We start from the raw sequence: 13,818 nt of genomic DNA on the forward strand, positions 1-13,818 counted from the left end.
CGAGCAGCTCACGAAGCTCACCGCCATCGACCCAAGCGCACCAAGAGTCCGACCCATCGTCCCAACCCCCACTCTCGTTACCACACATCGGCATCTCCTCTAGCTCAGCCTCCGTCTCCAGCCCTGAAATAAATCTTTAAATAAACTGTAAAAATGACTATTCCACCGGAACAAACACATAAAAATTGAAACATTTACTTATAAAAAACTGAAAAGTACGATCATCCCACCAAAACACATAATAAACAGAAACATTTAAAAACCGAAAAGTGAAAGTATAGCCATCTCACACGAACAAATACATAAAAAATCGGAACACTTACCATATTCTACTCGAATATAATTGTACTGATATGTGCATTTACAAATCTATTATTTTTGCTTGATTTGTTTCAAAATTAGTGAACGAAATATACGGACGGTCCAAATAATCAGTGTCTGCACACATCATTCCAGAAGTTTCCCTTCCTTCCCGTGCTTCTACTAATATGATTTCGGACGGGAACCCTACAGCTATAGCATCACCCGCTGCATCCTTTTCTCTCCGAGCCGATCGAGCTCCTTCTACCTCTCCAAAGCAGACTGATTACTACCTACTCCAGCACTCGACACCACCATCTCTCTCTCTCGCTCTCCGCGCTTGCCTGGTGTATAAAAAGGTCTGGTGGGCTTCTTCCTCCTCACCATTCCGAGGAGGTAGGGAGGAGACGAGATCAGTGAGAAGGACCACGTTGGAGAAGCAGGGCACGTGCATGCAAATGGCTTCATTTCATCTCCATGGATCAGAGCTAGTATTGCACGTGTTCTCCTTCTCCATCAAGGTCTCTCTCACTCCGCTATGGGGCTGCGAGAATCACCCATCTAGCTCTCAATTACCAAGGTATGCAGCAAATTCAGCACTCATGTGATGCTGTGCTTCACGAGCGCCAATTCATGCTCATGTCCTGCCAGATGAACACACTACACTGTGAACGCTTTGTGAAGTTTTTTATTATCCTTGATGGTTTATATTTATGCGATCTTTCAAAAAAAATTATGCTGCGCGGAATTTTTGCCATTCGTTTCCTTGTTTCTTCGAACCAAAGACGGTGAGACGAGGCCTACTGCGCACCTTGATACTTACTTAATTATTTGAAACCTGGAGGAACAATGCAGCTTCTTCTCGACTGTAAAAAAAGATCAGATGTGTCCTTTTCCCCTTTTCCGTTTCCTTTTGTCTTATAGCACTGATATGACGCAAGAGATAGAAAACCTGAGGAGCGCTGCTCGTTGAATCCTTGTCCCTTTTAGTTTTAAATAACACTTATTCTTGGATTGTGTCAAATTCAAGTTCATGTGTGTGGCCTTGTCGAGCTTTGGAAGCTATCAAAAGAAAAGTTCTCCAATAAAAAAAGGTAAGTTATTAATCACAACAATGCGCGTGATTAACCAAGGCATCGGCCCATTGGTTACTGTCGACTTGAGTCATGGTGCACTTCACTTTACCGAAGTTTACCTCAGATTAGCCTATTAACGACAGGGATGTATGCGTCAGTTACAACTTACAAACATTCAGTGACGGTCATTATCTAGCGGATTCGTGGTGGCCTGGTGTGATTTGCCTTTTAATTACTTTGGATTAGCAAGATGACGTACATTAATAGCGTGGTTACCCTCTTTGCAATATTTTATCACAGTAATATTTGATAAAAAATATATTATTTTATTAATAATTTTATTTAGACTTTTTATTTAGATATTTTGCTTTCCAAATCATATGTAAATATAACTGTCGATTTTCCTTATTTTTTAATTTCGAATTTAGCTATGTATTAATTTATTTGATATTTATAACAATAAGTGGTCTAGAATTTTCTTTTTTTATTAATATAGTAATTTCGTGATCATAAGATTAAGTGACTCCTTTTTAACACTCAAATAATATAATAGATTTGCAAGCTCCAGACTAACACACAAGACCGGCTTCACGGTAAGTGCTATCAAACACATTACAAAATACTCTCTGATACTGTTTTCCCTCTTTTGATCTAACAATAAATTTTCTTTCCAGCAATACCACCACCAACCACTGGATAATGCTTGTGAATTCTATATTAACTAGTTTAATTCTGTGATAACATGACATTGGTTACGCGTCAAATTATGCATAAAATTAACACTCTTATTTTCGACGACGGTGCACTCCCGGAGATTCGACGACAGATTGTCGAGTTCTTGGTGTCTAAAGTCATCAGGCTACATGGCGAGCTCCACTATATAACCTCTAGGTTGTGATGTTTTATGTAATATGAGTTGATCTGAGCTTTGTAACACTTGTGATTCTGTAACGAATTGTTTAGAAATTTGTAACTTTTGCGATTCTGTGATCAATACTATTCGAGCTAATGTTTGTCGATATGGATTTGGATGTGTTGATGTTGTTTGCAGGGATAAGACGGCTGCCAAATTCTAGCTACGCTCCAGTATGCAGCCAGTAAGCAGGTCAATCCAGTATGATAACCTACATATAAGAGGTTACTCGTCACTTATATATTACTCCTAGCATATGGACGACAGATATAAATGATAAGTAACTCGTCACTTATATCTTTCACCCTAATACATGGGAGACACTTATAGCTAACAGGTTACGGTTATGACCTGTCACCAATGACATCATTAGTGACGGGTAAATACTCGTTATCAATGACTAGTAATCAGTAACATGTTCAGAGTGATGGATAGGAACACATCACGTATGTTCATTATGACCCGTTACCCTTGACATTTTTTCACATAGTGAATGCATCATCCGTGGGCTTTTGGGATGAAGTAAAAACGTTATAAATTAAATGGTGCCGGGTAAAAAATAACCTTCGAGAAAATTGAATAGCCCACAAATTTATTCTGCTCACTTCTATTGGTTTTGGTGACGCATAATCGTCCATAGGCTTTTGGAACAAGGCTAGAGACATTAGAAAGTAATTATGCGTAATGCCGATTCACAAATAACATCATCATAAAATTGAGGGGAGGGGCTCCCAAGTGCTCTGGAGTCCCCTCATCCCCATTGGATCTGCCGCTGCCGGTAACTTTAACCCCCACCACTATATTCTGCTCATCTCTGCTGGTTGGTGATGTATCATCCATGGGCTTTTGGAACGTGGCTAGGGGCGTTGTAAGTGATTGTTTGCTATTGTTTTGGTCCACTAGAATGGTGGCGGAACATGGGGATCCAAACAACTCGAGAATGCCACTAGACCTTGAGCATTGAGAAGACGGAGAAAAATAAAGGAAAAGAAGGCTTGATTGATGTTTGCCTATTCGATTTCGAATCAGTTTGTCTTTACTTCACAAATGGCAGTACTTTGTATCAATGGCAATCCTTTTGTACACGTATGAAATACTCTGTCTGTTCTCAAAACAGATGATGTTAAGACTCGAACAGATTAGCACGTAGAACAACGCGACAATGGATTCTCCTTCATATGGCCTCTTCATCCCTATCTATTGCTCCCATCTGAATGGCGCTACACTCATCAATTGTAAAATCGAAAATCTAATGGCTTTTGATATGAGCTCTTTCGGAAAGTTCCACGTGAAGAACCCAAAACGACACCAATCAACTTCGTTTTGAGAACAAAGGTAAGTTTCTGAAACAACATCTATTGAGAACCCACGAAGGATAATATAAACCGATATTTTGGTCTACTGCGTGTAGAGAGACAGTAGCAGATTCATAGAGGTAGCTAACTGAGCACGCAGCACGCAACGTTTGGCCGGCCGTGGCAAATCATGGAGAGGAACGAGGAGTGCACTTGGGCATGGCCATCTTTTCACCTGTCGGGCAGGGAAAGTTGCAGGCGAGTTCAGTTCCCGATCGATCAACGAGAAGGAAGGAGCTGGAGCCATGGAGCGAAGGAAAAGCAAGATCAAACGCACACGCAAAGGCACGATCGAATCAAAGAGTCGGGTACTGCGCAGTGCGTACACTGATCTCCATGCGTGTCCCCCGGGGGGCGGAGGAAAGCAAGCAAGCACGGACGAGCAAGGCCGGGATTCGCGGGCGGCGATCTGACGGAGTTTACAGTTGCCCACCAAACTCACCACTGCACCAGGGACGACATGAAAGCTTTCGCAGAGAAAAATTACTGCACCAGCCGGCAACTGGAAACAGTTACCAGGAGCTAAAGCTGCTTAATTGGGTGGTGTCTATTAGGTAGCACGAGATCTGTTGCAGTAGGTATAACCTAGACATGACACGTCCTAAGCCGACTTTGTGACATGTCCTGACCCGTCCCTTCCCTTTTGTGCCCCGCCCCGTCCAGCCATCTGTCATGGCACGATCTCTCACAGGCCATGCTATGAGTCGAGCCTTTGGCATGCGGGCCAGTATGGCACGATCTGATTAGTTAGCCGGCTTAGACAACCTAGTTATACTCAGAGGCTGTTTGGCTGCTATCCTGAGCATGACATATGGTGTGAAGGTTTGATTCTTGCCTGCTTAGGCATGATGTCTAATGAGGTGGAGCTGAAAATAGGCTTTGTCACCAATCACCACCTCAGAGAAGATTGCTAGCGGCGAGGCTCAGTGTCGACGACCACCAAGATGGATTGTTAGGAGGTGTAGAAGATAGTGTTGTGATCGATTTGGTCTAATTCATGGTTTACCTCGTGAATTTCATGGGTTTGCGGCTAGGGTGTGGAAAGGGAAAAAAGGGACTCGAGCGAGAAGCAGCAGTGGTGTTCATGGCATCCGGCCATGGGCACGGCGGCCTTCCCGCTCGTCGTTGCAGGGTCGAGGCGGAGCGAGCTTCTTCGCCGGAGCTTGCCCGCATCTGTTTCGGAGGGCAGACGAATTTGGCAATGTGACTGATGTGATAATTACGCGTAATTGAGTCCTGTCTCGTTCAGAGGAGGCGGAGTGGCAACGGGATGTCCGAGCTTGGCCGCACAGGAGGAGGGGCGGTGGGAGAGACGACTCATGCACGCATCGCTTGGAGCTACGAGTTTCCAAGCGCATGATCCTGCGCCCCGTTGCCTGAATCAGGTAATAAACGAGGATAGCAAACAAACACCACCTTATGTGAAGCCAGACATGCTCAGGCTCACGCAAATTTCACTCCGGGCAGCAATCAAACAGCCCCTAGTAACTTGAGATCCTTCAGAATTCAAAAAAGTACTGATCTCCAATTGCATCCACGCCAAATACTACTCCTACGGAGTAGTACATCTGATGTACGCAGGCTTCAGTGAACTGAAGAAAGAAAGCTTCGAGATTGACCGACGTGACGGTGGTGTGGGGGGTGGCCTGATGGAGTGGAAGTGCGTCAACTCTGACGGGCAGACTGCCTGATGGCCGCGTCGAGCCTGTCGATCTACGCCGCGACGATGTCAGTGCATCGGATTCTGCGAAAGGGTCACGCACGCTCACACGCAGCGTGAATGACATGTAGCTTGCGGCAATGGCCGAACGGTGCACGGACGCGGACGCAAACGCAAGCGCACTGTCACCAGGCTGAGCCTGTCATCTCTGTCGTCACCGCACCTTGGCAGGCAGCCTTTGGTCGACCAGCTCGTCGGCGGCGGCAACGTGATTACGCAAAAATAGCACAGCGAGTGTGCTATGGTTTAGGGGACCGGCTCGGCGACGGGCACCGCAACTCGGTCCACGATGGCCATGCACGCGCAGCCGGACCTGCTCCACCTGGTGGACACGCTCTGCGCGTCGGGCCGCTCCGCCGAGGCGCACCACCGCGTCTCCATCCTCCTCCTCTCCTCCACCTCCCCGTCCCGCTCCCGCCTCGACGCCCTCCTGCGCCGCCTCCTCCGCGCCCGCACGCCCTTCCTCACGCTCCGCCTCGTCCAGGCCGCCGCGCCCGCTCTCGTCCCCTCCCTCCCCAACTACAACCGCCTCCTCGCCCTACTCTGCCGCGCCGACCCGCCGCCGCTCCCCGTCCTCCTCGCCCACCGCCTCCTCCTCCGCATGCGCGTGGCTCCCGACGCCGCCTCTTACGCCGCGCTCCTCGACGGCTACGCGCGCGTCCCGGACCCCGGCGCCGCGCGGAAGCTGCTCGACGAAATGCCCGGCCACGGGCTCGCGCCCAGCTCCCTCGCGCGCACCTTTCTCGTCAAGGCGTTCCTCCGCAGCCGCGACGTTGACGCTGCTATGGACCTCGTAGACAACCATCTCTGGCCGAGCATGGCGGCGGACGCGGACGGCCGTCGATTTCTGGAGGACCAGGAGATCACCAACGCCTCGTTCGCCAACCTCGTGCAGTGCCTGTGCGCCGAGGGGTTCTTCCACGTCGTGTTCCGGATCGCCGAGGAGATGCCGCAGCGGCGGTGTGGCGTGGCCGACGAGTTCGCCTACGCGCAGATGATTGACTCCATGTGTCGGACCGGGCAACACCATGGCGCGTCCAGGATAGTGTACATCATGAGGAAGAAGGGTCTGTGCCCAAGCACCGTCTCCTACAACTGCATTGTTCACGGGCTTTGCACCAGCCAGAAGCCCGGGGGGCGCCTGAGGGCGTACCAGCTGGTGATGGAAGGTGCATGTTTCGGGTATCGCCCGAGGGAGGTGACATACAAGGTGCTTGTCGACGAGCTATGCCGGGAGAATGAGCTCGGCAAGGCTAAGGACGTCCTGGAGCTGATGCTGCAGCCCAACAGTCAGTGTGGCCATGACAAGTGTGGAGGTGCTGATGATGAGACCAGGACTAGGATATACAACATGTTTCTTGGGGCACTGCGCGTCGTGGATAACCCAAGTGTGCAGCTTGACGTGCTCATGTCCATGCTGCAGGAGGGATGCAAGCCGGACGTGATCACCATGAACACCGTCATCCATGGCTTCTGCAAAGCTGGGAGGGCTCAGGAGGCCAGGAGGATCATGGACGACATGTTGAACGGGAAGTTCTGTGCTCCTGATGTCGTCACCTTCACAACTCTCATAACCGGATACCTGGATGCATGTGAACATGAAGAAGCCCTTCATGTGCTGCGCACTTTGATGCCTAGGCGCCGGTGCTCTCCTACTGTTGTCACTTACAATTGTGTCCTCAAGGGACTATTTGGCCTTCAGCAAGCTGATACAGCAATGCAGGTGCTTGAGGAAATGAATGCTAATAACGTCGTTGCTGATTGTGTGACTCATGCTGTGGTTATCAAAGGGCTGTGCGATGCAGGACAGCTCGAGAAGGCAAAGGCATTCTGGGACAATGTTGTGTGGCCATCAGGGATACATGATGATTATGTGTACAGTGCAATCTTCAGAGGTATCTCCAAACAGGGGAAACTGGAACAGGCATGCGATTTCTTGTATGAGCTGGTAGACTGTGGTGTTGCTCCCAGTGTGGTGTGCTACAACATACTCATAGACGCTGCCTGCAAACAGGGACTGAAGAAGCTAGCCTATCAGTTGGTTAAGGAGATGAAAAGAAATGGCCTAGCACCGGATGCTGTGACCTGGAGGATTCTTGGCAAGTTGCATGATTGTTGCAAGGAAGAACAAGAGGAGGGATACCAGCTGCCCACTTATCGTGGGGACCAAAGTTCTGCAGATGATAGAGTGGAGCCTCTCGTCTCAACCAAATACGAGATGCCTTTGCTGTCTTCATCAAAAAATGTGCTGGAGATTAATGAGAATAATAACAAAGTTAAGATTGTAGGAGAGGTTGGTTACTCAATAGAAATGACTGAGAAACCACCAGATAATACTGAGCCGGACAAAGAACAGGACGATTATCTGATGGATAATTCAAGAGGTGGAACAGCAATGGATAAGGGTGGCGCAATTCAGGAAGATGGCAAGAAGCCAGATATGCAACCTTTAATAAGAGAACCACTCTCTGAAGTGGCCAGAAAGGTGTTTGGGTTGCCGTAGGATAGGCTTTGCCACTTAGGAGGGCAACAGATCAGAACTGGAATGCTTAAGTTAGATTACAGATTGGAAGTTGTGTTGATGACCACTGCAAGTAAGGCCAGTAGGAATACAACACTTCAACTTATGAAGCATTCGCGTCATTCCAAAGAATAAGCCTGGAGCTTGCTTGACATTTGTGAAATGAATTCAGATGTCTGCAGAATAACTGCACAATAATTTCAGGTGCACTGTGAAAACTTGGATATGAAAGCTTCAGTCTACTGTATCTAAGCATCTCTACTTTATAAGGTGGAATTCAAACTTCGGGAATATAATCTAACAGAGAGGGAGAGAGGGGAGACTCAAACTTCTTGCTTGCCTTTATTTATGAGTGCCGCCTCTCTTTATACAGAGAAGGCCGGTGGAATATAACCTAAACAAATTCCTAACAACTTAACAAAGCAATCCTGAATCCTAACAACTTGAGACTTATCTAATGAGCAAACTTAAGTGGCAAGCAATTATCCAGAACGGTCTACTCTGCTTCGCCCGTGCTGACCCTCTTGTGGCGCCGATTGCAGGTTTGGCCCCATATAACAGTATTTTTATGCTTGCAAGCAATTACCTGGCGATAATGTTTGCACCTTTTGCAGAGCTGGATAAGAATCGTTTGCGAGAATAAGCTGAATTCTGTGAAGCCCAACCTGCTAGATAATGTCTCTTCATGGTGGCTGGTGAGGCAGAGGCAATTACAAAGCTCAGCACCAGAAGTAAATTGTGATGCTTGAACACGACTATCTCCTCCAGAGTGCAGAGTTGAACTCCAGTTAGCACTGGACTGTACATTCAACTGTAACCATCATATTTAGACGAGTAGAGAAAAGGCAACCGAAATTCAGGTGCCACTCAAACGATTTTCACAAATCAGCAGCAATGCAAACATCACCTTATCCGCCATTCAGAGTAAGAACGGGAAGAAATGCTAGAAATCTTCCGTATACTCTAATCTTCCTTCTCGCCCTCATTCTTGGCAATGTCGAAGTACCGGAGCTCACAGACGTTGCGGTCCTTGTTGGCTGCAATCACACGTAGCCAATTCCGCACATTGTGCTTCTTCAAGAACTTCATGGTCAAGTACTTCAGGTACCTGATGATAGCAGAGAACGATCCAATCAGATTAAACTGAAACAAATAAGATCTCAGGTGTTTTTGTTTCTTTTTGTTCTTTTTGGTAAACTGCTTGTAATGTGTGCAGTGGGTGACCCTGCACAGTTATATATTGTTATGTGTATCACACTGAAACCATGTTTACCTATGCTGCAGTGCAGTGAGACAACATTCCTTGTGCTGAAGCTGGCGTCTAGGCTCAACCTGAAACCGAACACGTAGATGGGCAACGAAGGAAAAAAATGCAGAGCTTGTCCGTGCAGGTTTCAGAAAAGCAAAAGGTGGATGCGACATGAAGTGAAATTCTCAGCATGATTGTAATCATGAATAGAATGTGATAGTGATGTGTATGCTGAGATGGTAACTGTGAAGTGTGAACAAGTATCACTTATCCTGGAACTTTGTCGAGTTGTCTTTACAAGAAAGATATGGTAAACACTAATGCGGTGGATAAACAGTGTTATTGTGGTTATAACTTTGCGCCGTTGTTGTCCGGCAAGTACTGTTGGCTGCGTTGCTGGGGGCATCAGGCTCTTCAGTTTGAAAGAAACATAGCTGAGTTATGAATAATGATATATATTTGACTTCACATGGTTGATCCTTTCAATCACCAATTCATGCCTGGGGCCTCCAGGAATTGGATGGATGGATATCTTCTTTAGGGTTTGAATGTACTCTGAGACTTGAGAGAACATATCGAACACTAACTCGGGTTTCTTCAGAACGCTTGCCAAGTTAGTCGAGACCAAGACCATACATTTTGTAAGATATAGTGAGGTGGTCCATGCTAATAGTATGGTTTAATCTTGTTGTAATATTTTATCATAATAAACTTTGATTAAAAATTAGTCTCTTTAGTTTTTTATGAGATTAGTATTATTTAGTTATAAAACGTATCAAATTAGAAGGAGATAAAAATGATATTAGAGGAAGAGAAAATTATTTATGCTCTAAACTTGTATCCAAATGGTAACATGTATTGCTTCAATTCGTATACGTTTTGCTTAACTGTTAAAATCGTACGTTAGGTATAAGTAGCTCAACCAAAATCAAAATAAGTTTGTCTTACCTGCGTGTTATGCCTTGTCTGTTGTTTGCTTGATGCGATGATTTTGAGTTACATGGTATTTTTTAATCTATTACATTAGTAAGAATTTTGAAATATTTTTATTATTTTTTATTATGAATTCTAACTATTAATTAAGTGTATTTTACATGGACACGTTTAGTAAATAAATGAGCATTACAAAATAACTCATTTTTTACCTTATAACCTAGGGCAGGATATAATTTTATAAATTATTACATCACATTAGAGGATTATTAGTAAATTTTCCTAGATTTTTAGAATTTTTGTGAGGCCTTAAAAATTACTATAAGTTGTAAAAGTAGCACCGTTGGGGGAATTTTAGTTTGAACTCAACACTAGATTTTTAAGTAAATACAGTTAAAATGAGTTGTTTATAGATTACAGAGCATATAAAAAAATTGACACATTTTAACGGTTTTTTAGCTCTTAGTTATTGTTCACGACGGAACATAGTTCAACCATGCCCGGGTGGTATCGGCGGAGACATAGGATGGTGTTTTGGTATAAGTCATGCGGTAGGATGGTAAAAAAGTAATTGCCCTGGGGATAAAACCAGCAGTAGCAGCAGTGGATCAAGAGGAGGAACTGCATTCAGAACCGAAGGCAACCAACCAACCTGCTCCTGCTGAATCAACAGATATTCAGAATATATTCAGTTACGCTTGCTAGCTTCTTCTCGTGGAGCCACACTGAATACGTGGCAGCAGAGAACAATGTGCTCCAAGACCAGGCACAAACCTGACCACATCGAAGGAAAGGCATCGGACGAGCAGTGGTCGGACTTTCAGATAACGACCCCGCGCTATCAGCATCTCTTTTTTCCTTCTCCCTCTCCTGAATTTTTTTGAGATTGAAAGTTTGCACGATGATGCGACAACGCACCACCTACTTTCGTGGATTTTTACAGATTTTGTGGTTGCGATTTGGAGCGTAGTGGAAGGGATTTGCAGTATTCAGATATGCGATTAGAGGATGAATATATGCTTTATAAATTTTTTTTAAATAGATAGTGTACTATTTGTTTAACTAATGTTTCTCAAAAATGTATAAACAAAAGCATAAATTTTAGGAGACAAAACGAAAAATAAAATTCTAAAATAACATGACTCTAAGGATAAGGATAGAATATGAATCAAATACTCTATTTAAGACTATTTTATGTGTTTTTATGTACAAAAGCGTGAAACTCGAATGAATCAAAGCAAAACAATAATCATCGAAAAAACAAAACTCAGTTGATGGTCTAGAGACAAACAAATTCAAGACCCTCTCAAACACATGAATATATAAATATTTATATCTCTAACAACAAGAAGAATTACTTTATTAAAGTGAAAAAAAATAACTAAAAAAAGAAGACAATCACAATAAAAAAAGGAAACTTACAATCTTACAAAGACAACCAATAAAGAGAGACTAGAAGAAACAAAATTCAAGCATATAAAAAACATAAATTTCATTACTCAAAGATATCATTCTATTTTAAATGGATTATAAAAAAAATTCTCAAAAACTCTCACATATTATATAGATTACGCACTCATATTTCTCTCCTCTGAACTCTAACACTTACTCTCAAATGGCGGACTCATACTCTATTTATAGTCCTACACCTCTATTTAGATCTAGTGAGGTGTTTTGACCCTTAATTTTTCTTATTCTTAAAATACCACTCTTCGATAATACACTATTAACTACATCAGAGCATATTGATTCATTTTTCACTCCGTCCATTAAACGATCACAACTTCTTCACAACTTAGTATTTTACTAAGCGTGACGAACCACCACTTACTTTGCCTCAAACAGGTGCTCCGATGTCAGACACCGTCTTATCACTTACACCGATATCCCTCTACACTGAAAGAATGGTGAGGTAATTTTTCTTGAACTCACACCAACTCTATTATACTTTCTAACAATGGTTAGTTATAAGCTAAATCATACATAAACACACTCGTATCAACTAAGTTTCACTCAACACCAACATTATCAATGACTTGTCACGAATAAATCAACACATCTCAACTTAAGCATAGAGGCTGTGGGTGCCCAGAAGTTGAGACAAAAAATAAGGATCCTTCAAATTAACCATCCAAAGTTCACCACGGCACAACATGAGAAGGTAGGAACGAATAATTAGGGGTACCCCGATCAAGTATCAAAATCCAACAAGTTCAAAACTAAGATATAAGTGGAATGCACTCTAATCTTCCTCCTCGCCCTCGTTCTCAGCAATGTTGAAGTACCGGAGCTCATAGACGTTGCGGTCCTTGTTGGCTGCAATCACACGTAGCCAATCCCGCACATTATGCTTCTTCAAGTACTTCTTGGTCAAGTACTTCAGGTACCTGATGATAACAGAGAGCGATGGAATCAAATTAAACTGAAACAAAATAAGATTACTAACAACGCAAATAACATAAGGTCAAAACAATCAACCAAGGACATAAATAAAATTGATTGGACTATCAAGGGTTCATTTGAGTTCATGTAAGGTTATTAGGCAGTACTGAGAATCTATGTGCATACAGTAGGCTGTAAAAAGCTTGAAGCCAGAGTAAACACGAAGCATTTAAGCGTCAAACTCAATAATGTGATCATACCATATGAATCATCTGCTAGACTACAAATTCCCATTGTTGAAGCTAAAACTATCCTACCACTAGGAGGTAAAGAGGGTCTAAATTCATAACAGTATTAACTAATGAGGGTTTGCGATTGACTAATTTGAATGTATAGTGGCACCGCAACAACAAAGGTTACTAATAAATTTACTGATTCCAAAGCCATAAACCCTTGGAACATACAACAGTAGCAACATATAAACATGTAGTGAAGTAAATTGAGTTCGCATACTTGCAAGATGAACCAATCCAAGAACACATATGAGTCAGTGACCTTGCATTATCAATAACAAATAGAACATAACTACACAGATCTACATGTAGGCCATACAGGTAAGCCGTAAGCACAACATGGTGAATGGACAGTCCCAGGAACTTCATCAGCGCATACAGGAACTGGTAGTAAAATTGCGCATGGATCGTGAAGCACACAAGCATGTATACCTCTTCGAGAAGGGCCCGTCGGAGGTGACGGTGACCTTGGTCTTCTCGCGGGAGACGGTGACGGAGTCGCCGAGGTTCCCGGCCTTGCCGCCGGCCACCTTGATGCGCTCCTGCAGGAACTTCTCGAGCGAGGCGATCTCCATGATCTTGTCCTCCACTGGCTTGGTGCAGTCGATCGTGAAAGAGACCGACCCCTTCTTCTTGCCACCGCCCGCGCCGCCCTTCGCCGACGCCGCCACGCCGCGCGCCATCTCACCTCCTGCTGCTGCCTCCTGCCTCGGCTGGTGCTCGGGTGGGCGGCCGTGTGGCGGCTAGGGTTTTCCGAGCGAGGGGCGATGCGGCTTCGGAGCTATATATATAGGCCACGTGGGCTGCCATTCGAGTGGGCGGGCCGACTTGATTCGGTTGGGCTTGTATTGGGCCGTTACGTTCTGATGATTGACATCTGGCCCAGTAGTATGTAGTACTCGTATTTGGTTGGGCTTCCTACTTGGAAAAGCGAATTTTTTTTATTTTTATATTTTTTTAGTTAAAATTTAAATAAATAGATTCCCGGAGAAAATATTTGCAAAAGTAGGCGCCCATCGCACTCTCAGGGGGCTGCAGCCCTCTGGGAGGGCGGGTACGGGGCCTAACCGCCCCCT

At 44.5% G+C, this 13,818-nt stretch overlaps 2 protein-coding genes across 2 annotated transcripts; one reads left to right on the forward strand and one right to left on the reverse strand.

Annotated features, from left to right (window-relative positions):
* The first annotated feature begins 5,409 nt into the window (after positions 1-5,409).
* LOC133893178 (pentatricopeptide repeat-containing protein At3g18020) lies at positions 5,410-8,127 on the forward strand. Its single transcript, XM_062334150.1, has one exon. The coding sequence runs from the start codon at positions 5,654-5,656 to the stop codon at positions 7,865-7,867; it is 2,214 nt and encodes a 737-aa protein (XP_062190134.1). The 5' UTR covers positions 5,410-5,653; the 3' UTR covers positions 7,868-8,127.
* Positions 8,128-12,162: 4,035 nt separating this feature from the next.
* On the reverse strand, positions 12,163-13,506 carry LOC133893594 (large ribosomal subunit protein eL22z-like). The gene is made up of 2 exons (XM_062334654.1): positions 13,175-13,506; positions 12,163-12,454 (listed from the first exon to the last, which is right to left on the reverse strand). Exons 1-2 carry the CDS (start codon positions 13,423-13,425, stop codon positions 12,310-12,312), a joined length of 396 nt encoding a protein of 131 aa, XP_062190638.1. The 5' UTR covers positions 13,426-13,506; the 3' UTR covers positions 12,163-12,309.
* Between the last annotated feature and the right edge of the window lie 312 nt (positions 13,507-13,818).

Source organism: Phragmites australis, chromosome 15 (assembly GCF_958298935.1).
Source record: "Phragmites australis chromosome 15, lpPhrAust1.1, whole genome shotgun sequence".
Classification (NCBI taxonomy): Eukaryota; Viridiplantae; Streptophyta; class Magnoliopsida; order Poales; family Poaceae; genus Phragmites; species Phragmites australis.

Excerpts from the sequence above, each read along its gene's own strand:
- LOC133893178 (XM_062334150.1), top strand. The coding sequence starts at position 5,654 with ATGGCCATGCACGCGCAGCCGGACCTGCTCCACCTGGTGGACACGCTC.
- LOC133893594 (XM_062334654.1), bottom strand. The coding sequence starts at position 13,425 with ATGGCGCGCGGCGTGGCGGCGTCGGCGAAGGGCGGCGCGGGCGGTGGC. Across the intron at positions 12,455-13,174 it reads GACGGGCCCTTCTCGAAGAG|GTACCTGAAGTACTTGACCA; the intron begins GTATACATGCTT and ends TGTTATCATCAG.